The sequence below is a fragment of the Electrona antarctica genome (assembly GCF_951216825.1).
Source record: "Electrona antarctica genome assembly, chromosome: 22".
In the NCBI taxonomy this organism is placed as follows: Eukaryota; Metazoa; Chordata; class Actinopteri; order Myctophiformes; family Myctophidae; genus Electrona; species Electrona antarctica.
The window spans coordinates 25,638,323-25,663,303 of record NC_136805.1 but is presented as its reverse complement, the minus strand read 5'-3'; the positions used below and the strand labels follow the sequence as shown (position 1 = coordinate 25,663,303).

The 24,981-nt window shown below is 41.9% G+C and overlaps 1 protein-coding gene across 2 annotated transcripts; it reads right to left on the bottom strand.

Moving 5' to 3' along the window:
* Positions 1-1,413: 1,413 nt before the first annotated feature.
* On the bottom strand, positions 1,414-24,645 carry tmem184ba (transmembrane protein 184ba). 2 transcript variants are annotated; one of them, XM_079493220.1, is made up of 9 exons: positions 24,497-24,645; positions 18,785-19,018; positions 14,823-14,988; positions 9,030-9,120; positions 7,798-7,965; positions 7,218-7,387; positions 6,939-7,133; positions 6,037-6,063; positions 1,414-5,736 (listed from the first exon to the last, which is right to left on the bottom strand). In XM_079493220.1, exons 1-9 carry the CDS (start codon positions 24,542-24,544, stop codon positions 5,477-5,479), a joined length of 1,359 nt encoding a protein of 452 aa, XP_079349346.1. In that variant the 5' UTR covers positions 24,545-24,645; the 3' UTR covers positions 1,414-5,476. The 2 variants fall into 2 exon arrangements, with proteins under 2 accessions (XP_079349346.1, XP_079349347.1); XM_079493221.1 differs by lacking the exon at positions 6,037-6,063.
* Between the last annotated feature and the right edge of the window lie 336 nt (positions 24,646-24,981).

Sequence of the window (24,981 nt, the reverse complement as noted above, 5' to 3'; positions counted from 1 at the left end):
GGGTTACTATATTTAGCTATATCAGTATCAATGTTGCATAGCAATTATTCAGTAATATTTTAACGTCTCAGATCTGTCAAATTTGTGCTGGATGTTTTGTACTACTACAAAACAAATGGTCTTTGTATTTATTGTATTTTTTCTATGGTGAAAATTTAAGTACATTGTCTATTTTATATATATTAATAATTAAAATAAATGTTGTATATATTGTACATAAAATTGTGTGCTTGTCATGAGATGTGCTGGATCATGTTAAGTACTGGGATATCAGTTGAGTTTGTTAAGCTCACAATTGGGGGAAAAAGCAGAAAATACAGTTATTTTACTTTAAGTGGAACTATCTGCTGTCAAGATACCTGTCAAGATACCACTGAAATATGTTGCAAACACCCCCATGTTTTACACAAGACATAGCCGGTAGCCGCTATTGCTACAAGTTCACTCAAAAACTTAAAATTACTTCCTACAATGTGAATGTGAAGTTAATATTCCGACATCGTCAGAAGCTAATTTAGCCTATGCTTTGTTGTATAACAGAAAATACAAATATAAATTCAGTTTCCACTTTCTCTTGTGGGCTAGATTTAGTTTCCAGTTGACTGACTCATTGTACATGAGCTGGCCTCCCACAACCTTCTGGTGGCCTTGTGACTGCCCTTTAACCGCTTTCAATCTGGTGTCCCTATTTTGGGCATGTTATTATAGGCAAACATTTTCCAAATTTTCTATTTTACTTTTTCTTTTCTTCCGCAAATATATTTTACCAATCGACTGCATTTTTAGCTTGTAGATGAGCAATTTCCACCTTGCAACACCATTGCATGACGAAGTATAAATCAGGCTTTCGTCACTACATGTATTACAGCATCAGCTAAAAATACCTAAAATGTAAAAAATATATATAGTATAGGCCTACTGTATATCCACTGATTATACATGGCCACTTTTGCTTATTCATCCTGCAAACTTAAAAAGAGGAAGTGGCAATTGTCTTAATACAAAGGCAAGCTGTGACAGAAATGCTTACGGTTATCGTAAAGTAAACTGTTTTCCCACTGGTGGGTTTCATATGAGGAACTAGAAAGAAGAACCATAAAACAGTTAAAGAGAGAGAGAAGCACATGTAGGAGGTGCTCTGCAGTGTAGACACTAATGCAGAGTGATCAAGTTAACCAGCCTCCTCTGTGTGGATACCCACCAAACTGTATACATGCATGCCATGGTGAAGTGTTTGAGAAAAAGGCAGCACCCAACTTACCAACTCCTTGTGTGAACCGTTGACCGTGGTCTGATTCATTGCATGGAAATGTCCAAATCTGACTCATTTAAGAAAACAATAACAGCATTTTCATGTTTTTCCTCCACATGAATTGTGTGCAAGACCTAATTGAAAAAAATGAGTCATTTAATTTCAACAAAACTAAATATCTTTATTTCTCCATATTTCTATTTGAGTTTAACATTGACATAAAATACAAGCATCATAAGAGCAGCTTTGGAAAAATAAAGTATAATAACAAAAGTGGAAACAAAGAATACATAGTTAAAATGATAGACAGTTACAGTATATAGTAATGATACAAAACGTTTTTTTATCCATTCACTCAAGCTTATGGCATACATTAAAATTACAGCATACATGTCTAAACTCTCAAATATTTATTTACAACATAAATCCTATGTTCTGCCAGTAATATTTGTACATGTAGTAGTATTTGTACACCAAATACATATTTGGTGACGTTGATGTTTGGAACAGGTTTTTTTTATCCATTCACTCAAGCTTATGGCATACATTAAAATTACAGCATACATGCCAAACACAATAGCAAGAGATGACATAATGATGTGGTTTCTCTCATCTTGAGACTTAAATCAAAATAATTCAACATAAGTTATATTTCCCCCTAAAAACAAAAAAACAAGCTTGTGAGCTGTTTCCCAAGTAGTGGGCCAGGAACCAAGAGTGGGACATTAACTGTTATTGCCTGAATTTAAATGTAATGTTCTGGAAACACCCAATAATATTCAGATCACACTATACAGGTGTTTTAATGAGTGATGCTGTGCATGTTTATTACACAGCGTCTGATTACACAGTGCTTTGATCCTGTTTAGTTGAATCAGTCGAGTTCTTCAAATGTATAAGCAATAAAATACTTTGATTGGCTTACAAAAAAGAAAAATCACACCCATGTTTAGTGAGTGGTGCAACTCCACGTGGGGGTTGCCAGGGGGAGGGGGGGACGCACAGGAACGCACCCAGGGTGCCGGCCCGATTCTGGCGATTCTGTTACCGTGTGGGGGTCCCCGGGGAGTCCCCGGAATATCCAGACCCCCGGGAACGTGCCCAGGGGGCCGGGCCGGTTCTGGCGAGCCGCCCTGCGTCCGAAACGGTTGAGAAATGACAGAGTTACCATGTGGGGGTCCCTATACTGTACTGTACTGTACTGTACTGTACTGTACTGTACTGTACTGTACTGTACTGTACTGTACTGGCACACCTGAAATCATCATATACAGTTAATATGTGCTTGTGTGTGTGTGTGTGTGTGTGTTAGGTTGCGCACAGGTGGTGAAAAACAACCATGCTGTTTTCGTGCTCGGACGCACCCACCCAGCCAGCCACCCACCCACCCACCCACCCACCCACACACGGCTCCGTAAGGGAGTGGTTGCACCACTCAAAAATGAAATGATGTGCAAGGACAATGTCCCAAGATTGCAACAAGCTAAAATGAAAATAATGAAATAAAAGAAAACAGATTCTGTAGTTGCCTTTTTAAAACTAAAAGTTCGAGGACACAAGCTGTCATAAGCTGTCCATAATTACAAAACACAAGATGCTTTTTGCTAAAGTCAAAACACAATGACCCACATAAAACAGACACAAGTGAAGCGCGAAGCTGCCTATTGATCCTGGGGTGCTATAATGTTGCATCTATTCTGCAAACGCTCCTATTCAGAACACAAACATATTAGGCAGGAAATGTGAAAAAGAGCTGAGACCATTGTGTGAGAAACCCTACAGGGACAAGGGCATGCTTCTGTTCGGTTACAAACACACATGCATCTGCACCCGCACGCTAACACAAACGGTGAAGAAGAGAGCTTTGTAGGGCAGAGGCTGCATACTGGTGCTGAAGACAAAGCATTCTTCTTCTGTTACGTGTGTACAGTGCATAAAGTCTGATAAGGGCCCTGCCTGCCAGTTTTATAGGGGGGGGGGGGGGTTGTATGTGTGTGTGTGCGGGAGAGTGAATTGTGCCCTCTACTGTTCCAACACGGCAATCACAGAGTGGTGACTCAGTGCTTTTGCATGTTACAGTAAAAGTTAATGTCAGGTTCTCTACAAGTATGAGTCACTCAGATGACACAAGAACCCAAATTATATGTAATGAAATGACCAGCTCTGACTAATGAAAATATCTGCTTCTGCTGTACAGCTACATAGGACTATTCTCATGGAAGCCTCACCAATGATGTAAGAGTAAAATTAGCCACGTGTCATTAGTTCAGGCTCCATCAGATGTTCATTTCTTTAAACAGCTATCTTGAAGATGCGTTATGCTGTAAATGCATTTGGTATAAATACAGTATTTTAAGAATGCTACAACATCAAATATATCAAAATGCAGCTTGAATCCATATTCCTCAACTGGCCTATAAATAGAGAGCGTTAGATCCCGTTAACCTACATCGGCAGTGTGCCCTGAGTGTGCCTTAATCCCCCAGCATATACGAATAATGCCTCAATTACATCGGTGTAATCTCCAGTAGCGCTGGTGTCTCCAGCACACTGGCTAGCCCACTATGCTAGCACTTTGGTGGGTCTTTCGGCATACTCTGATCCAGTAGGGTCAGGTGGCCTCTACCACCACCACGGTTCCATTCCTCCCCAATGCCTCCAGATATAATAGTAACACAATCCTACAGCATACAATTCACTGGCCACAGCAGCAACTATAAATATATTCCATCCTGCTCCAAACACTGTCCCTTTTAAAAGTCCAATTACAAACACTTGTCATGTTGGGAGATCTGAAAATACACAATGCTAGGCAAAGTCGGAAAAAGAGAATCCAGACAGATAGCAGCAAAATAATATTATCAAGTATGTAATCATAGCTTCAGTCTCATAGCTTAGCAGTTTAGAAAGCCGTTCTTAAAATACGTTATTGGGAGTAAATATCTTTTGGAAATCATAGATAATTCCACAAATTGCTTATTACAACAGCTCACAAGATTAACCCCCCCCCCCCCCCCCCCCAGCAAAAGCTGAACACAACATTGGACAAGTGAGCTCGATTGACATTGGAAATCTGCTGGATCTCTGAAAAAAGTGGCTTTTTCTGTAAAACAGCATTGCCAATCTCAAGATGATTTATGTCAGACAGTCCAGACAAGAGGATGTGGCAAGCTCTCCATCTTCAAGACCCAGGAGATGTCTGGAAAGCTGACCCAGTTTAAAGAGCAATTTAAAGCCCATCTTACTGAAATCACCAGATACCTGTCAAAACTACAGAATCACACAGATGATATATATATATATATATATATATATATATATATATATATATATGATACGGCTCTCAATCCAACCACCTGAAACCAACATTACCTTCAGAGCCCTAATGTCTTTGTGACCAATCTGACATCACAACAAAAGCTCATAACTAGGCCATAAAAAGAAGCCGAGCTAACTTTCTGAAGTAAAGCAATACGGTATGTGAACATGGAGATGTCACCATCCCGTGAACGTGGTCTTTGTGAGCATCCATCTATAATTGCTAAATAATTCCTCAGCAGCAGGTACCTGATTCCACTAAGATTGGCAGCCTTAAAATAGCTGTATCTGGTGACAGAACAAACCCTTGATTGTATCTCCATATCTGACTTTAGACAGTACTACTACCATTGTTTTGTTTTTATTTGTTATTACCCTGAATGTTTGAGCTCCTTTATTTGTCTGCCTGGTTAAATTAGCGTAAAAAATATCTATGTTTTGCTGAACAAAATATTATACTAGGCGAGACAATGTAAAATGAAGCTCCATCATGAAATGGACTCAAAAGTCAAGTACTGTATTAAAAAAAACTGTACAATTCATAGAAATTTGCACACAAAAAACCTTCCTATGACCACTGTAATGTCAAGACACTGACTTCAGTGATAAAAAAAATATCTTAAAATGTCCCTGCTAAATCTGAGACAAAAGAGTTCCTTAACAATGTAATTTATAGTGCCTGTGTATACTGTATGTTTATGCATGCTTGTCCAGCATTTTCGTGTCGAGATCCTCTAATTTAAGTTCAGTCTAAAGCAGGCATCAGCTCAGCCAGTACCATACTCCCTGCTCCCTTCAATGTCTCTAAGGAAGTCACCTGAACCACCATAGCACTGTAGCTCTGCCATAATTACTCTATGCCGAGTGAAGATGAAGTTGAAGAAATTCAAGTTGAGTCTTCTCTCTCTAGAACTCATCATCAGAGCTGAGGAGAAATGTTTTCTCTGTGTCTGCTCCAGTGCAGACCCCCACTCCTGCTCGGGAGCCCACTGTGCTGTTGGTGCGGGCAACGGGCGAGGGCCGCTTGTTGCCCTGCTCGCGTGTTGACTGCTGGGTGTACTGCTGGTAGGCCGGCGAGAAATTAATGATGGCGTCTTGGACCATGTCCCCGGGGTTCATGGTCTCCTTCAAGCTGCTGGAGATGCTCTTCATGGGAGCACTGCGTCCTGGGGAGAGGGGAGGATGGGACGGACAAGAGAATAAATCATTCTAAGACAAGTGGAGAATACGAGAATTACAGCTGTACAACAAACAAGAAAATAATAATAAACCCCCATGAATACACAGCATTTACAGCTAAATTCACCAAACTACAATCTGATTCACAAGAAAACAAGCGTAGCAGGTTGACAAAACACAAATAGGGATCAGCCAAACACAGCCAGGTAGAAATAAAGACAAGCAGATAAAAAGGAACTGGGAAGAAGAGGGGACTGTGGTGTAAAGAGGACTAGCATTTGACCTACCAAACTCTCCATCTGTAGGAAGGGTTCCTTTGTATTGCAGTAGAGAGAAAAATATCAAGAGACAAAGAGAGAAAGAGGGAAGAAAAGAATAAGTAGAAACAGGAAAAGTGACCCTGTCGAGCACGGGGGAAAATGAACACTGGGTGTAAAAGTACCAGAAACAAAAGAAAGGAAAAGAAGTGACGAGTCCTACATTCCAAATGTATGCTTAATGCTTCCATTTTAAAAAATTAAATGGAAGATGTGGGACATTTTGGACATTGAATGATGACGATAGATGAAGATAAAGTCAAGAAGGAATGATAGAATGTAACAATCCATGAAAAAAAAAAGCTCCCATAATGATGCTACTTGCGCAATACTGACGCAAGTGTCATGTCAGGGCCTACGCAATCAATTCTTTCAAAAGGATAAACAGCTGGTCAGACACTGTGGCAAAGTCACCACAGCCAAACAAGCTTGATGTTTACAATCAATCAATTTATATGGTAGTTTCTTAACAGTACTATGATCAAAGACATATTTTCAGCTAAAAAGATAATTCTGTACAAAGTGTACATAGTCTCTTGGGCCTGGGAGATAGAAAGCATCAATGGCACTCGCGTCAATGTGAGGCCACTTGTTCACCATAATTGCACCGCAATTATTAATAATTTGAACCACACCACATGTCCAGAATGGAAGAGCGAGGTACCGTTGCACACACACACACACACACACACACACACACACACACACACACACACACACACACACACACACACACACACACACACGAGAATGTCAAACAGAACAGTCAAACAAGCGCATACTGCATACTTGCATAGACAAACAAACACTGCAATATAAGTTTAAAGGTTACCCTGTATTAATTCTGTATCTTTTTCCTCATCTGTTCTTACCCTGAGAGTCCAGCCGTTTGTCCATGTAGACATTGTATGTGAAGGCGAGGTGCAGGCCCAGGGCAGCGAAGAACATCTCTATGCAGATGATGAAGTTCTGGTAACCAGCGGCGACTGTCCCTTCCCCAACTGTCACTTCCTCAGAATTAATCCGAGGGATGGCCCCGCACTTCTCAAGGATGGCCAGCAACATGCCTGATGGAACATTTTAAAGGAGATTAGTCTCCGGATTTGAAATCTTTAATAAATAGTTTAATCTGTGTGTGTGTTCCTCCTCACCCTGCCAGAAAGAGAGGAAGATGACGGACTTGACCATAAGGAACTTGAGCATGGGGCTGTAGGGGCTGAGTAGCGTCCTGGTGGAAAAGTAGAATAGGAAGAGTGCGTACAGGGACAGGCTGACCGACACGTTGTTGATGATGGTCACATACAGGTAACCACGGGCAACACTGGAGACAGAGAAAGGGATCATTGTTATTCCGATTAGTATTTTCTATTAGATACATTTTTGTGTGTCCTGTATTCAAATGTTCTGTTCTTTCATTTTGTGTGTGACTGTGTGTGTGTGACTGTGTGTGTGTGTGTGTATGACTGTGTGTGACTGTGTGTGTATGCGTGCGTGCGTGCGCATGCGTGTGTGTTGGGGGCGGGGAATCAACCTAACGACTCCGCTAATCTAACTGGGAAAAAAAAATGGGGTCATGGACCTAAAAATAGGATCATGCATGAACATTCTAAAACCTTGACTGTTCAGTGTCAAGTGAAATATTTGAATTTGGAGTTTGACTGCACTGCAGTGGTTGGTGCAGTGAATGCAGTGAGTGTACAGTACTTGACTTGTACACAGTGCAGCACTTACTTGAAGTCGCCATCTTTGTATTTGCCGTAGGCCTGCAGGATTACGGTGATGGCGGCCATGAGCGGTTTGACCACACAGAACTGCAGCGTTGCCTGCTTGCAGAACCGAAGGAAGCCGATGGAGTAGGATCTCCCCCACAGACAGCATGTACCGAAAAAGCAGCTCGACCTGCATGGAGCAGACACAAACAGGGGTTATTTCATGCTTAGAGGGGCCTAGTCCAGGGGGACCCCAGCAATAATAATAATAATAATAATAATAATAATAATAATAATAAGGGTAATAATAATAATAGCAGCAAACAGCTATAAGATGGGGTCAAGCCCAAAAAGAATAAAAGCACAATGAGCTATATAAACATTGATGAAGTCTGAAATTATTTGACAAGTAATAAATATTAATAAAGATCACACTTGTGTGAAGTGAGGGGCGCTCTTATCATCATTCATCATCACATTCCGTGCTGCTCAGCCAATCAAATCATCACAAATGGGCTTGCCCATGTAGGTTTTAATTAGATTCTACCCAGGCCCTAGGTGACATGGCCAAAAAAAGGCTGAAAAGTGGTTAGAGCAAATCATAACAATTTAATCATCGAGAGATCTAAAGGTCAAAGGTCTTTTGACGAATGAATGTGAGCTTCAGTTCCTGAGAAAATTATAGCACAGAACTGCCAAAATGGCAGAATTTGTATAGCACCTTTCATGACATGAAATGCAGTTCAAAGTGCTTTACATAGAAATAAAGAAAAAAGAAAAGCAAACGTATAAAACATTAAAATAGCAAAAAAAAGGCAATGAATACGGCAAAACAATGACGACATGAACAACAACACAGATAATTAAAAAACTAAAAGCAAGAGTGAAGAGGCTGCCTGTTTTAAGTGTAATGGGAGTAGAAAAATCTACAAGCCAAGCTTGTACGTCAAAAATCTTGATTCTTTTTTGAAAGATACGCAATAGTTTTGAAACATTTCAAATACAAATCTTGTATGGCGGTCCCTGGACAAAAATATTTTCAGATGGGAGCCTGCGGCCAAATATTTAATTTGGGGGTCCTTGACATGACAACGTTTGAGAACCACTGTTCTCAAATAGAACAGTGAAACACAAAAAGTCAAATTTGATTTGTATTGGCACTTTGCACAGGCAGAAAAACTCATTAAACTTTGCAGGAAAATGCATAACAGATGCATCATAAGAATTTGAATTATTGTATTATCAGGTGCTTACTCAATGGGCTTTCCTCTGATCTCAGCCATGATGGCACTCTCTCCTCCAAGGTACTCGTAACACAGACTCAGGAAGTTGTAGATGACAAACGCTGGGGACAGAAAAGCAGCAAAACATATTTGTTGAGAGCTGGCAGGTTGGTAGAATGACAGGGCTGGTGGTTATGTGTGGGTGGGCATACCGTAGCATATCCTTCCAACAATGGAGTCTTTATACCCAAACAATTACAGTAAAAGTCATTCTTCGTATGATACTGTAACTGGACCAGGACGTTTAAGAGCATGTTCCAAGTTGAACCAGATGAGGTTGAAAACTTAGCATTAGAAAAAGAAGCATGAAATCACTCAAGGACATTGTTCCTAAATATATAGTTTGAGGAAGGAATAATCTCTTTTATGGGAAATTCTCCAAAAGGGATTCAGAATCACAATTACTCTGAATGAAACCATTCCTAAAAAGCATTGTAAGACACAAAAAGACTCTCATGTCAACAGGGACATATGCTGTGGCATCTTGATCTAATTGAAGCCCGGCACAGCCAGCCTGTAAATATGCACACTACAAACTCAGAGCAAAGCAGTTGTCCGATAGGCAAATGGCAATTGTCTAAGAATTTGCTACAAAAAAGCGATCATGGCTCTGGCTAGGCCAGGGGTTCTCAACCTTTTTGGCCGGGGACCCCCGAAAATGCTTTGGCAACGTCTCGGGACCCCCGCCCCGCCCCCTCCTGACCCCCAATATAAATTGACTGCTACAATAACCTTAATAATAGAGACAATACACCATAAATAAATACTGAAACCATAATCATTAGGGAAGGTGTATGCATGTACTATGTGTACTATATGTAAACTCTTCATTTCCACTTTACAGCCATTCACGGGTTGAGAACCCCTGGTCTAGGCAACCATTTACTTTTGCACCTTTACATGTGTCTCTAATTATCACAAAATGTTTCTCATTTCCCCTATATTTTAGCTTGTAAGCGGCACGCATGAGCAAACAGGTTTACATGTTTTCATTTTAGCAGCAATAAACATGAAATGGAAAGAAGGTGTGAACTACATCTTCCAGCACCACACATGCAGTCATGCAGTGCACATGCACTTAACCGCTTCCTGTTGCACAGTAACAACAAGTAGTGGTTTGTCCAACTAATAACAGTAGAACAAATGCATTTGATCCATGAGCTAATGTACAAGCTAACTTGCACACATGCATGAGTATAGTGTATAATGAGTTGGTGACTTCAAGTGAGCTAATGCTGTCAAGATGATGAAAATGTACTCTAAGATTAATTGTCATACAACATTGACATTTCCACAGGGCAGATATGATTAAGTTATTATACAAGGAAATTAGCTTAGAAAAAACAGTGGACCACACATATACTGAATAGTGGACCACACATATACTGAACAGTGGATCACACAAATGATCATAGGCTGATTTCATACCCAGACAATAAGGCATAGCTATGTCAAACATCCAGGTTTAACAATCATCCACACCCACTCACATCACATATCTGTAGGAGTAGCCTCCTACAGATGTGGCTCAAGAGGTAGAGCAGGTCGTCCAATGATCCATGGGTCGGCGGTTCGAATCCCGGCTCCTCCTGGCTACATGTCGACGTGTCCTTGGGCAAGACACTGAACCCCAAATTGCTCCCGATGTGCTGGTTGGTACCTTGCATGGCTTCCGCCGCAATCGGTGTATGAATGTGTGTGTGAATGGGTGAATGTAATGCATCTATGTAAAGCGCCTTGGATAAAGGCGCTATATAAATGCACCATTTACCATTTAGTAGCCTGATTGTACATTGTAGGTTGGGAGTATGAATAAAAAAGGTGAATATGTCATTACTCCATTGTTTGTGCTTCTACAGTCATTCTTTTGCTCATCAGCCCAGAACACAACTCCCAAAGCATTCATAACCATGCAACAAAGCATAAATTAGCCTCTATTTCATCCATCATTCTCCCTGCGTAGATTTGTCATGCTCAGATTTGGACTGATGGATTTTGCAATCTACATGGAGTCTGAAGAGGTGGGTTTTCAGACTACGGCGGAAGGTTAGGAGCAAGGCTGCAGTTCTGATTGTAATGGGAAGTGCATTCCATAGTTTTGGAGCCAGAACAGAGAATTTGGGACGTGTGGAGCGTTGTCCCGGCGTTTTTAGAGAGAGAGAATGATACATTAAACTAGAAAAAGTGCCCTTCTGGGCACAGGTCTCCACCAGGAGGATAGGAGTGTGTGTGATGTATGGCAAAATGTTTAGGAGTAATATAAATGTTTTTTTGTTTGTTTGTTTCTTGCAACAATTGTCTTCATTTTGTTGAGGAAATGCAGAGCCAGATCACTCATAGCATCTCTGAGGATAGAATTCTGGATGAGCAGGACATGTGCAGCATTTTGTACAAAACGGGCTACTCCTGAAAACTTTGGAAGGCAATCTTAGCTAATCAGTGTAGAATCTGAGAAATCCAACAGGCTCGTCTTGATCACATGACTACAGAGATCATGTGTACCGATTTGCGTGAGATTTGGATGAAATCTGTGCGACTACATAAACAATGGGTTTTGCAGAAATCGGCCTCATGGTGGCGCTATAACCGGCAGATGTGGAGGGATGCAGGGAAAATGTTTTCCATGGCCTCTAGGGAGTGCACATACATAAGTTGTCGATGCAGTTATAGGTAAAAACAGAAATTGGCCTGTTATAGCGCCACCGTGAGGCTGATTTGGGAAAAAAAATAGTGGCATGTCGTCCTCGGCCTAGTGGAAATGTGCGTGTATAATTTCATGGAAATTGGACACTGTGTTTGTGATTTGTGGCATTTTGTTCGAAACAGACCAATCATGTGATCTTTGGAAGCCAATCTTAGCCAAACAGGATGGAAGATGGGAAATTGTGCAGATCTGTGTTGATCACATGACTATGGAGATAGTGTATACCGAATTGTGTGATGTATGGATAAAATGTTTACGAGTTATCTACAGAAATGTGTTTTGCCTAAATCGGCCTCATGGTGGCGCTATCACAGGCCGTTGAGGAATATTTGGGGCAGAGGTTCGGTGTTGGCATCCAGGGAGTGTGTGTGCAAAGTTTGGCATGGATCGGGCCAACGGTGCCGGAGATTAGCTGATAACGGACGGACGGAAGGACGGACACACACACACACACACACACGGACGGAGTGCAAAACATACTCTCTCCCCATGCCTTCGGCCTGGTGGAGACAATAAGGTGAGTGTGACTGTGAATTCATGCCTTTGATTCATTCATTCAAAGGCTGTACTTTTTTGTGTGTGTAATATACACACCCACTCCTGTGGGGGTACTGTACTGCACGTGTGTGCATGAGTTCCCATGTGTCAGCTGAACCACTGGCAGCAGCACCTGTTATGCCAGCTCTCTCTCACCAATACATTCCCAGCAGAGAGAGAGAGCTCTGTCACCAATACATTTCCAGCACAGAGAGAGAGAGAAATCCCCTGCCTATGATTGGTTTTCTATCTATCCTCTGTCTGTACTGTATGTCCATAACCCGCGTTCAATAACAAATCATGGGACTGTTTTCAAGCGGATTTTCATGGATCAAAGGCGCAAATATTTCGGCGTATGCTGAAAAAGGTAATTAAACAAACCCGGCAGTCACGGTATCTTGTCAATTATACTATAAAGCTTGGAATGTATTAACTGGAACACGTATGTATAGTCATTGTTGGGAAAGTTCACTTTCTACATGAACTAGTTCAATTCAGTTCACAAATTAAAAAAAGACCTTGTTCAGTTCATAGTTCATCTAACTATTTTAGTTATTTTTAGTTCTGTCTTTGCTTTTGTCTTTATATGGGCTATGTGAAAATGAAGCCCCAACTTTGTGACGTCCGCGACACGCTGTGAGCTTGCAGATCAGCTATTTTCAGCATGCAACATGTCGTACGATGAAGAATAAATCAGGCTTCTACTGTGGGAGATTATGTTTAATCAAACAACGAGTTTACTTCAGTGTTTGGGTCCGGACATGTTCCGTGTCTGCGTGCATCAGCGCCAGCACACATCATCATGCAGTTGTAAGATGCGTGCTGCACGCTCCAGAGTAATTGCACGGCTGATAAAGATTAGTTAAATTGGTTTTGTGCTTATTGGTGGGTTTTCCGCTGTTTAGGGGGTGTTTTAGCTGGGTTTTCGCCTAGAAGGCTCTATGGAACGAGTTCACAATTAACGTTCATCAAGCAGAAATACAGTATGTTCAGTTCACCGTTCGTGAACGTGTTCAGGGATAACACTGTATGTAGCATATTGTGTGTGTGTGTGTGTGTGTGTGTGTGTGTGTGTGTGTGTGTGTGTGTGTGTGTGATGCACAGTTCCTCCTGAGATCTCATTCTTCAGCAGCAGCCGTTGCTATGGTGATACAGTAGGATACATCTATACTGCTGGTTGCATACATACATGCATACAAGTTTGGTTGAGAGAGACAGGAGTCATTATTTTACATCCCCCAGCATTGAGCATTGAGTGTTTGATTGCCTGGGAGGATAGTGATTAAGTGTGGTTGCTATGCAACAGCTTAGAATATTTGGAAAAGGCTGGGAGGGACAGAAGTTGAGGAGGAGAGAACAGTGGCGAGGTGGACAGGCAGGGAGACCAAAGGTCAAAGAGAGATGAGGAGAGACAGAGGATTAGAGAAAGGGCAGGAGAGAGGATGTAAACAAGTAAGAGGACAGGAGGAAGTGACAAAGACAATGAGGAGAGAGGGAGGAGGAGGAGGAGTGGGAGCAAGACAGAAGAAAAACAAGGAGGTGAAACATTAGGAGGAAAAGCTAACAAGAGGTAGAGGAAGTGGGAGGAGCAGACTGGATGTGGTAAAGGACTAATACATTTGTTATAAAGAGTTGGGGGAGTGGATGATTAGTATAGAACAGCAGAGGTAGAGAGGGGAGAGTGAGCAGTAAAAAAAGAGATGAGCAGGAAACATGAGGAACTAGAAATGCACTCTCTCCAACTTGCACCTTGCACACTTGTGCGCAAGCAGAGTGCACCATGAAGTGCGCTCACCACTGCTGTTACGACTGCTGCTCTGAGTCCTAAAGCTCTCTGCTGCTGCCTGGGTACGACTGCTGCTCTGAGTCCTAGAGCTCTCTGCTGTTTGTCTGGGTACGACTGCTGCTGCTCTGAGTCCTAGAGCTATCTGCTGTCTGGGTACGACTGCTGCTCTGAGTCATAGAGCTCTCTGCTATTCTAAATCCTTTAGACCCGTTATTGACCTTATACCAACTTTGAAACATACTTTAGATACGCCATCAAGAACAGTGGTCCCTTATTGGCCGGAGTACACAGACATACATACATACCCAACCGATCGCCTTATTGGCCGGTGGAGTACACAGACATACATACATACCCAGCCGATCGCAGTACTTTACTACAAGTAAAGAGAGAAAATCACTATGTTTTACCCTTACCCTTATTCTCTGTTGTACCGACTGTACACAACACCATTGTAAGATGGGGCTCAAAACTGTTTCGTTGTAAAGCCCTAACCACACCAGAGGGTTGTTATAGAACTCCTTGCAAGATGCAACTACTTGCAACCATTATTCCCAATGGGGAATTGGTTTGTTTTGTTGCAAGGAGTTGCGAGTAGTTGCAAGGAGTTGCAGCTAGTGTGGTTTGGGCCTTAATCTTTGGTCTGAACTAAGCTTTAGAGCCCCGCCGCTAGTGGCGCTACAAAGAGAACAGAACAAGTGGAACAGACCAGCTGGTCGCGGTGCATCTCGTCTCACCTTCGTAGCAGTCCCGCACGGTGTCAAAGTACACATAGTACTGGTCATTGGTGAAGAAGAGCAGGCTTAGCCAGGAGTCAAAGGCATAGATGGGTACGATGAAGAGGATCCTCACGATGTGACGCTGCTCCTTGGGAGAGTTGTAGAATCGCAGGTGCATGTAGATCTGACATGAGACAGAGGGAGAGAGTCAGGAAGGAGGGATGGAAGGAAAAGCCAGGGAAGACGGAATCAAGGAAAGAAATTCAAGAAAATAAGGAAGGATGGAGGGAAAGAATGAAGAAAGGAATGTGAGAAGGTAAAAAATGAATGAAATTAAGGAAGCGAGAGGCATATAGAAAGAAATATCAGGCTCAAGGCTTTAATTTCAGTGTGAAATTAATTCCCACACTATGTAATAATAACATTTATAATGGCGACATTCTTGCAGATTTACAGTGATTTTAATAATATAATCAGAGACAACGTGAATCGGTACTGGCTATGTTTTTGTCGTTAGCGTCGGGCACTGAGTCGACCTTCGCAAAGCGCTGCTCTATAGTAGGGGTTCTCAACGTGTTTGGCTGGTGACCCCCACCCCCCTCCCCCCCAATACAAATTCACAGCTACAATAATCTTAATAGAGAAAATACATCATAAATAAATACTGAAACCAGATATAATCATTATGGAAAGTTTATGCATGTCCTATATATGTGTGCTATGTAAACATAATTTTCATTTTCCAGCCATTCATTTCCAGCCATTCAGGGGTCACGACCCCCAGGTTGAGAACCCCTGCTCATCTAGTGATGCGTTGTGAGCTTGTAGATCGTTTTTAGTGTCCATTGTACAATGAATAATAAATCAGGCTTAAAACTGATCATCTGAAGGGATTCCCGCTCTGTAATAAACTCCAGAACAATAAATACTGCTACAAATACAAATATCTCTGTTCTGTCTCCATACTTTGTTCCCCTTCCATGCTTTTTGGTCTGCTTTGCTCTTTAGTTCTCACCCATCAAGGTTTCTTTCTGCCTTGCTCTATCAAGGTTTCTTTCTGCCTTGCTCTATCAAGGTTTCTTTCTGCCTTGCTCTATCAAGGTTTCTTTCTGCCTTGCTCTATCAAGGTTTCTTTCTGCCTTGCTCTATCAAGGTTTCTGTGAAGTGTAATTGATCTTTTTCATGTTATTATTATGATGAACTGAGCATCTTATTCCCTTGTGTATTCTGACTTTGCAAAGAGTAGTGCTAGTGCATAAAACATACAAGAGACTGTATCATTTCGAAAAATGACCTTCAGGCCATGTGGCTTATCGGCCATTCAATGGTTAAGAGACGATCAATAGGGAAGGAATGATGACAGTGCAGGAGTCTGGAAAATAATTTACACAATGACCAGTATGAGACAATGTAGCATGTGTACTCCTTTATCTTTACCAAGATAACAGCAATCAATGTTGTATGTTATAACCTGAGATCATCTCACAGGAATGAATGAGTGCAACCACCATGACAGAGAACCATACACCATCCCGACACCCCGAGTCCCCTGGCAGCCCTGCAGATCTTTCATTATTGTTGCCCCAGCCCCCTTCCATTCAGGCAGCCAAACTTAAACACACCCTTCATCACCTGAGATTGCATTTCACCTTTCACATTCTGTGTGTGTGTGTGTGTGTGTGTGTGTGTTTGCTCATGCCCTGTAACACAAACACCTGCCGAGTGATGTTGCCAAGCAACCCCTGCTCTCCTCACAGACTGAACCGTGTGTGTGTGTGTGTGACACACACAAACAGGAAATCACTCTCCCGTGTGTATAGAGCTTCACATCCACGATGATGTAAAACCTCTTACTCTAACAATTTCCATACTACTATTTGCTACATGTCTTGCATGTTTCTTTTGAATTTGTAGTTTGAGTTGTAATGTTTTCTAGTGAACGGAACAAAGTTTAAGCCAAATCATGCTCGGGAGAGAAGAGTACAAGAAATATCCGACTTTTGTCCAGAGCATATTTGTCACTCAAACCTATTTCCAGAGGCTCTGTGCACATATCATATTGAGTAAGCCAACACCCACAATGACAACACCATGACCAGAATACTGATTCCACGTGAGAAAGCAGCATTGCATGCATGGCAAGGAACGATTCGTTGCGACAGGAGCCAACCATAAAGTGGTCCAAAAAAAGGACAGTTCAACTTGTGTCACTGAGTGAAGTTTGCGGTGAGACAAATGAGAAGACCAATTAGTAGCTTGCTCTTGCTGTTGTCTGAACTAGGCGCACACACAAAGGTGACACAGTGCAGCACTGTGACTGAGGTGGAGGAGCATCATATAGGCAACAGTGTGTGCGTTTGTCACTGTGGACTGGTGTAGAAACAGACAAATGCAGGTTGTTTAATTTCCTCCTGGTTTTGATAGGCCAGAAAATGAGTACTGAAACAGTTTCAAATATTAAAAATTAGTGTGTGCTGAAAATTCTCCATTTGTGACAGCACAAACTTTTTAGTTGGTGTACACTAGAAATGTGCAGTTACGCAATAAATGCCCACAATTATTGTTTACATGGACTACATGGAGTTATTTAATTAGGTGGTGTGTGGTGCGTGAGGCTGCCTCTACGCTTTTAGATCTAGATTTACTAGAGGTTGAGTGCCATGATTGATTTTCTGTGTCTTCATACTGTAGGTCATTTGTATTGGTTTGCACAGGATCAGCAAATCAACACGGAAATTGAGCTCAAGTGTATGCATCAGCAAAAAACACACATGCACATACGTGGAATACGGCATATACCTTCTTTTGTATACCCTCCACTGCACCACTACTTTCACCATGCTATAACGCATTTCCAATGCACAACTAAACCTTTAGATATAGTTAAATACGTTTCTCCATAGTAACACTTCACTCACTTAACTTCCTGGACTTCTTTTCTCACAGAACCGAAGAAGAAACTGAAATTTGTATTCTTTTAACTCAATGTTGCGGTAAATTATTTGGACTTGATATCAGAGAAGCAAAGAATTCATCTTGTAACATTATAATGAATTGCATTTTTAAAGCACTTTTCCAAGTGCTCAAAGCACTTAACAATGGTTCATTCATTCATACAGCGGCGAACAGTCGACGCCAGCGTCCTCACTTCCCACATTCACACACCAATGGTGGCAAGCTCACACCGACCAACTCATTGGAGGCGATGTAGGGTTCAGTGTCTTGCCCAAGGACACTTCGAGGAGCCAGGATTCGAACCGCCGACCCAGGGGTCATTGGACGACCTGCTCTACCTCCTGAGCCACATGCTGCCCATCATTATGAATGATCGTATGAAAGATAGGCTGTACTTGATCAGCTGAAGCGATTTAACGAAATTGAGCCCAATGCATTACAATGGCGGCAGTGCTGCGGTGCGGGCGCTTTCCTCCTCCGCTCTGTTGTTGTGATCGCCACTTTGGAATATTTTTGTTTCCATCGTTTTAAAGTGGATTTTCATGACAAGCAACTCGCCGGTCGGCGCAGTAGCTCTTCAAAGGTTAGTGAAAACACGTCAGGGAGATCTGGAACACGATTGTTTAATCACGGCATTAAAACTGTTAACAATACACCGACTTTGACAGTGGATGTTTGGGCAGCTGGTGCATGTTTGTGTGTCTCAGAGAGAGATAAAGAGGTAGACAGCGAGTGAGAAAGACAGAGAGCTCTGAGCAGAGCACAAGGACATTCAAGAGTTCATGGACAGATATATCTCATAGTGTGTGAATAGCAAACAAAAGAAGGTTGCTTCCCAAAAGAAAGAACACCCCCAAACAAAAACCCACTTGCCACAAAAAAAAGAGTCCAATTACCTGAATATTTTTACTTGCCCTGGGTAATAGATAGGGTAACCATTAGTAAGCTAGCAATCCTGTAGTATTGTGCAAGGCAATTTTCCCATTAGTAACTAAATTGTGTTGAATTAACCTTTAGGTTGTTACCTGGTGGCAGGTGATGATGAGTGCAGTCCAGACAAAGAACCCAGAAACAGCCTGCGCGGTGGGGGTCATCAGGAAAGTAGGCTGGTCTAGCGTCAGCAGAGGGGCCCCAGGGAGCCAGGAGTGGTTAGGCCCGGACAGGGCAACTGTGGGTAGAGGGCCGGGTACCATGCCCAGAGGAGAGCCATCCCCCAGTCTCTCTGACAGAGACATATCTCGCCTCCACAGCCTTGACATCTGGGAGACATAAGACAAACAATTATTAGAATAGAAAAATGTATTTGCATCATTTAAATCATTAATACGATGAGTCAGTTAACGCTGGATGACATGCTAGAAGAGAAAAGATTAGTATGCAACAAGCCAAAGAGTTTGTCTAAAGTAGTCATCCATACATGGGGTTCTATTATCTTAGTTAGAGAATAGAGTGCTTGAAGAAGTCTCATCCGCTTAAGTACGACTGTAGCATAAATAATTGAGTGAATTTATGATAAATATTTATTTATGATGAATTCCTGTACTGTTCTTTGTCTATATAGAAGTGTCTATTTGTACGTCTCTAAATGTTTTGATGAATTGAACATGGTGGACCCTGTTGTAAACAAGTGTAATGCTTAATTGGGTCGTCCACTCACAGTTAACAGCCTTTGTATTGAGTTTGTGCTTGAAATGTACTGTAATTCTGCAAACTGTTAATAAAATTTTCAATCAATCAATCAATCAGTAACTACAGCATGTTAAACACGTTTAGTACTTAATGCTGCGTCTTGAGTAACAGGTCCAACTCATATGCTGAGCATCATTAAGAAGTTGAGAACCAGACTGCCATTTGCCAATTCAAGCACATCAAGTAAGCAATGCCATTTGGAATATCAGGTGAGCCTAACCTTGTCCAGACCCATATTTTCAGTTATTTTTAGGGATGCACCGAATATTCGGCCACCGAAACTATTCGGCCGAATGCATTTTCGGTATTTGTTTGGTTTTAGAGCCGAAACCGAATAGTTAAAGAACCGGGGTTACCTTTACATTATGTTTTGATGATGTGATCAAAGCGTGGCTTCAAGCACGGCGCACACACATGCCTGTAGGTAGCTGTACGGCTCTGACAGCAATGGTACAAAAACTGTTATAAACAAAAGAGATATATATATATATATATATATATATATATATATAATAGTAATCATATTCGGCTGTTTCCGACTGTTTCCTATATTTGGTATTCGGTTTTGGCCAAGAATTTCCCATTCGGTGAATCCCTAGTTATTTTAAGCAGTTCCTGGTTAATATTTGCAGTAAAAAGATGTAACTATGTGGCATATTTTATTATTTTTACTCGCTCCGCGCGAGCTGCTGCTGGGATGTGTCAGAAGCACTCCTGGCAAAATCACAAGCATTGTCTAGAGTGGATGCGGAACGGAAGCGGTTACTGCACCGTTTACGTTCCACAAAGCTTCCATGCCCAGTAGAATTGAGGCTTGAGGCAACTTAAGGCAACTGGCTAAACTGGCTGGGGAATCCCAGTGATGCTTAGCCAATAATTACAAACTGCTTCACAAGAACAATATTTGCTGAAACATGCATTATTATTATTATTATTTTACAAATACTGTACAATTTAACTTTCATATGTGCCTGTCCATCAGAAAATGATGGCGTATGTCTGAAGAAAACATTTCTCTAGCTACCTGATGGGTGGAGACATTGAGAATTAAGAAAAGCCTACATGATGTAGAGGAAGCTTGTTGTATTACATATTCAGCCCACAAAAGAATAACTGGTTGTCAATTTTAACTTTTAGGCACAGAGACCCCAAATTAATTATAATGTTGCATAGTTTTACAGTACAAGACCTTTAAACCTCACAGTGCTGTGTGGAACCAAATGAGACTGTTGTCACACACAGATCTCATGACAGTGACTTCACTGGTACATAGTTCACCCAGAAATCATCAACCAGGATATTGATCCTGTGATCTCTGTCCATAAGAGGAGAGATAAGAAAAATGCTGTGAATAAACAGCTGATGAGTCAAGGTGGTGTATATACTGTACTTTCCATAGAGATCCTTCAAATTGAGAATGAGCTGCTGGTTTAGTGTTAGGTTAGGGTTAGGCCAGGGATTATGGTTAGGCATGTATTTGTGCAGGTTACGAGTTGGCGGAATGAGTGTAAAAGCGTCACAATTACATCACCAGATGGGTAAACAAAACTGTCAAAGAGTCATCATTACGCCACCTAGTCCCGACCACAGCATTAAGATCTGCCTGGACACCTAAAATAATAGCCTACCTACCTACTTTTAGTAGGCCCTAATGGACTGAACAAATAAATAAACAAAGAAACTCCCCACCAGCTTCAAGCATGGGCTGAGACACAAATGAAGGACATGGACATGTCCATGACGTAACTCCAGGAGAAGATGAAGTGGACTAGAGGGGCCAGAGAGACCCAATATGTAAATATCAGTTTGACATTCTATAATCCCCAATCTCATAGAATCACATTGTCAGGGCGCGTTTGTTCTCGTGTGCCAAATGACACGGGTCATGTATGACAAAGCTTTGGGGACTGGGTGGGTAGGCTAGGCAGCAGGGAGATAACATAACCAACACACGGGTCTGGGCAAGCCTAGCGGTCTGGGCATGTTGCAGGTTCAACTCCCGATCCCGATGACCGTTGCTGCGTGTCACTCCCCATCTCTCTCCCCCATTTCCTGTCAGCTTACTGTACACTTTCTTTTTAAAGATTTTTTTGTTTTTGCTTTTCTGCCTTTATTGATAGTATCAAGTGAAGATGGACAGGAAAGAGGGAGAGAGAGAGAGAAGGGGAGAGACATGCAGCAAAGGTCGTCATGAAAGGTACTCGAACACGCGCCACGCTGTCAGGCCAAAGCCTATATGTGGCATGCGCCTGGACCATTTGGCCAGCAGGCGCCTCAGCTTACTGTACAGTGTACACTTTCAAATAAAGGCAGAAAAAGCCCCCCCAAAAAATCAACAAAAATAATAATAAAATCCTCAGACACAAAGACACTGATGGAGATGGAGGTGCACACAACCATCTGGAAACAGTGTTAATGACCAGTTATTTCATTCTTAAGCAAAATCACAAGAGGAAAAGAAAGGGACTTTTATAGAGCAGAGATGGAGAGAGACTGCCAATGGAGAGTGGCCAAAAAGATAGACGGAGACAATGAGAGAAAGGATGATAAGGGGAGAGAGAGGATCAAGAGAGATTGGAGGGAAGGGGTGAAAGAGAGAGTGACAGAAACACCAAGAGACAAATGATTACGGTAAAGGAAGAGCGATAGACAAGAGAGCGATGAAGGACACGTTTCATCATGTCTGGCTTGCCAGAGAAACAAACCATGCTTATTGACACTGAAGACACAGCACAGTAAAATCCTTAGTCTTCATTTTACTCAAGAGTGTAAATGTTATGTACACTCTCAGAGTTACAAAGGAATATTTTACTCTGTGGTAATGACAAGTGAATGACTGAAGTAATTACATTAAAGAACACAAATATTACAAATCACGTTGGTATCTAAACCATTTATGAGATCAATTAATTAGGTGCTTTTATTAAGTGTGTGAAGCTGCCTCTACGCTTATAGATTGACTATAATATTTATTTACATTGACAAGAGGCTGAATGACATGGTTTCTTTTGTGTGTTCTTGGTAGGTCATTTGTATTGGTTTGCATAGGATCAGCAATTCAACACAGGAATGGAGCTGAACTGAATGCATCAGCAATGCAGATACTAACACACACAAACACACACGCGCACATTCATGGTCGCACATGTAAACAGAGAAAACTAGAACAGGCACACAGTGGAGGACAACAATCTCAGCCTATGATGTGCACATGCCATAGATGCACATGTCACATTTAGTATGTTGTTATTAATCAAATGTGGGCTTTAATGGAATTGCGTCTCTCATCCATTTGCAATCACATGTGCATGCACATCGGTCTTTCTGTGTGGCTCTGTCTGTGAAAGACAGAGTGGCGTAGGAGGTAGAGCGGCCGCTTGGAAATCTGAAGCTTCCCATTTTGATACCCAGCTTCTCTTGGCTTTGTGTCCTTGAGCAAGAGACTCAACCTCTAACTGCTCCTGATGAGCAGGTCGGTGCCTTTCGTGGTTGCTTCTGCCATCAGTGTGTGAACGTATGTATGAATGGGTGAAATGTGTAATAGGCTACGAAGAGCTTTGGTGAATGGCGCCATATCAATGCACTGTTTCCGTTATAACAGTTTAGTGATCTTTACAAACTGTAACAATGAGACCAAGACTACTTCACCAAAACAATGTTGGTGTAACTTAAGAGACTACTACCATTTTTACAATTCAAAATAATAAAGGTCATTGACTTTATGAATTTTTTTTAAAATGCTAATTATTCACACAAACAAATGGCGTCACTAATTCACCAGTGTGTAAGGACCTTAACAGTTGTGCTAGACTTGATATATTTGAAAAATATTTGGGAATTGAGTGTCTTGGTCTACCGGCAGTGTTCACAAGAAATCTAGAGCTGATTGGTGTAGTAGTTTACAAGATTAGCTACAGACACACACTCACAAGATATTTGGCACCTAGTCTACAGGCCTGGCAGAGACAAGTATGACAAAATAAACATTTAGTTGTGCCCAGGGAGAGAGAGTGTGTGTATAAAGGCCAGTCTGGATGTAGGCTAATGGTATAATTGGGGGATAAAGCAACAGATGTTATGGGGGTAGGGCAGAGCCAGACAGAGTGGGTATAGCTCAAAGCTCATCATGATAAATGATCTTCTCATAATTAAGTGACAGCCAGACTGGAAGGATTCTGGTCAACCACTTCTGCTAGTAGTTGGTGTAACCACAATAGTAGTAGTACTAGTAGTAGCGAGTATTTACTACTACTTCTGTTTAAAAGGTCAATTCCACACCAATGCAACTCCTTGCAACCACTGATCAGGCCAGACCGTAGCCCCTTTCGGTACCCTTGGTTACCTTTTCTGTAAAAAAAAAAAAAAGAAGAAAATTGGGACGACAGAAAAGGTAACCAAGTGTCCCGAAAGGGGCTAGCCACAGTAGCCAGCCCAGAACGCTGCAACAGTCTATAAAACGGCTTTGTTGCAAGGAGTTGCATAATGGTGTAGGCTGGCAGGTATATATGGAAGTGAAACTGTCTGTTGATCATAATGCTACATGTTACGCCATTGTGCATAGAATCAATCAGGTTAATAAAATAACTTTTAAACATGGCAATATTATTATAGGAAAGACCGTTATTTGTTCGTGACGTAGCCTATCTATCAAAACTAGACTCACCTTTGAAACAGATTCCACTTGAAAATGAAGATTACAACCTAACCATGAAACAAAAACACACACACAAAACCCATGTAACTAGACTGCAATGTTGATTTTCAAACTTTCTCTCTTTTACTCTCTAGGCTTCGCTTGTGACGGGAAAAGCCTCACCTCGTCACCTGTGTGCAGTGGATGCGTTCAAAGCCGTCGTCGGTCGGAGCAGGAGGAGAGAACAACCCGCCACATCCACAAATACCAGACAGTCAGCAACCCACCCGACCTTAATGATCTGCGTTAACTCTCACATCCATGTTTAGCACCACGGAGAGACACTCTGCACAACAATCTCAGTGTCTCTTGCTCCTAGAAACTATCCAAAAACAAAAATCAGACCATCACTCACTCCTAAACTTGGGCTCCCTCGGTTTGAAAATGAACTGTAGATGTTCATCCGCAACTCTGCTGAGAAACGTTGTGGCAGATTACTTTAGGTGAAAGTTATACAGAAACAAAATGAGCCGCAGTCTGCTTTCTTTCGCACCAACAACGAACGCACTCAATCCCCTCCGGATTAGAACAGAACAGACTAGTGGATCAGCTGCTACTCGACACTCTGTAGCCCGCGTATGTACTTCGTCGCACGACGGTGTCGAGCGGCCGAAAATAGCAGACCTACCAGCCCACAACGCGTCGCGTCCTCGACGCGTTGTGAGCTTGTAGGTCTGCAATTTTCGGGGTCGTCGTAAGTGTTGTAGGAGGAGGAGGACTCCAGAGGCTCGGCCAATCACCGCTAACCACCATTAAAGACCAGGAAGTGGGCGGGACTGAAAAGGTGCACCAAGCATGCGCGCAGCGCGCTGGTCTATTTTTGGTAAAATTAGTGGTATA

Excerpts from the sequence above, each read along its gene's own strand:
- tmem184ba (XM_079493220.1), bottom strand. The coding sequence starts at position 24,544 with ATGAACATCTACAGTTCATTTTCAAACCGAGGGAGCCCAAGTTTAGGA. Across the intron at positions 14,989-18,784 it reads TCATCATCACCTGCCACCAG|ATCTACATGCACCTGCGATT; the intron begins GTAACAACCTAA and ends GTCTCATGTCAG. Across the intron at positions 9,121-14,822 it reads CGTGCGGGACTGCTACGAAG|CGTTTGTCATCTACAACTTC; the intron begins GTGAGACGAGAT and ends TTCTGTCCCCAG.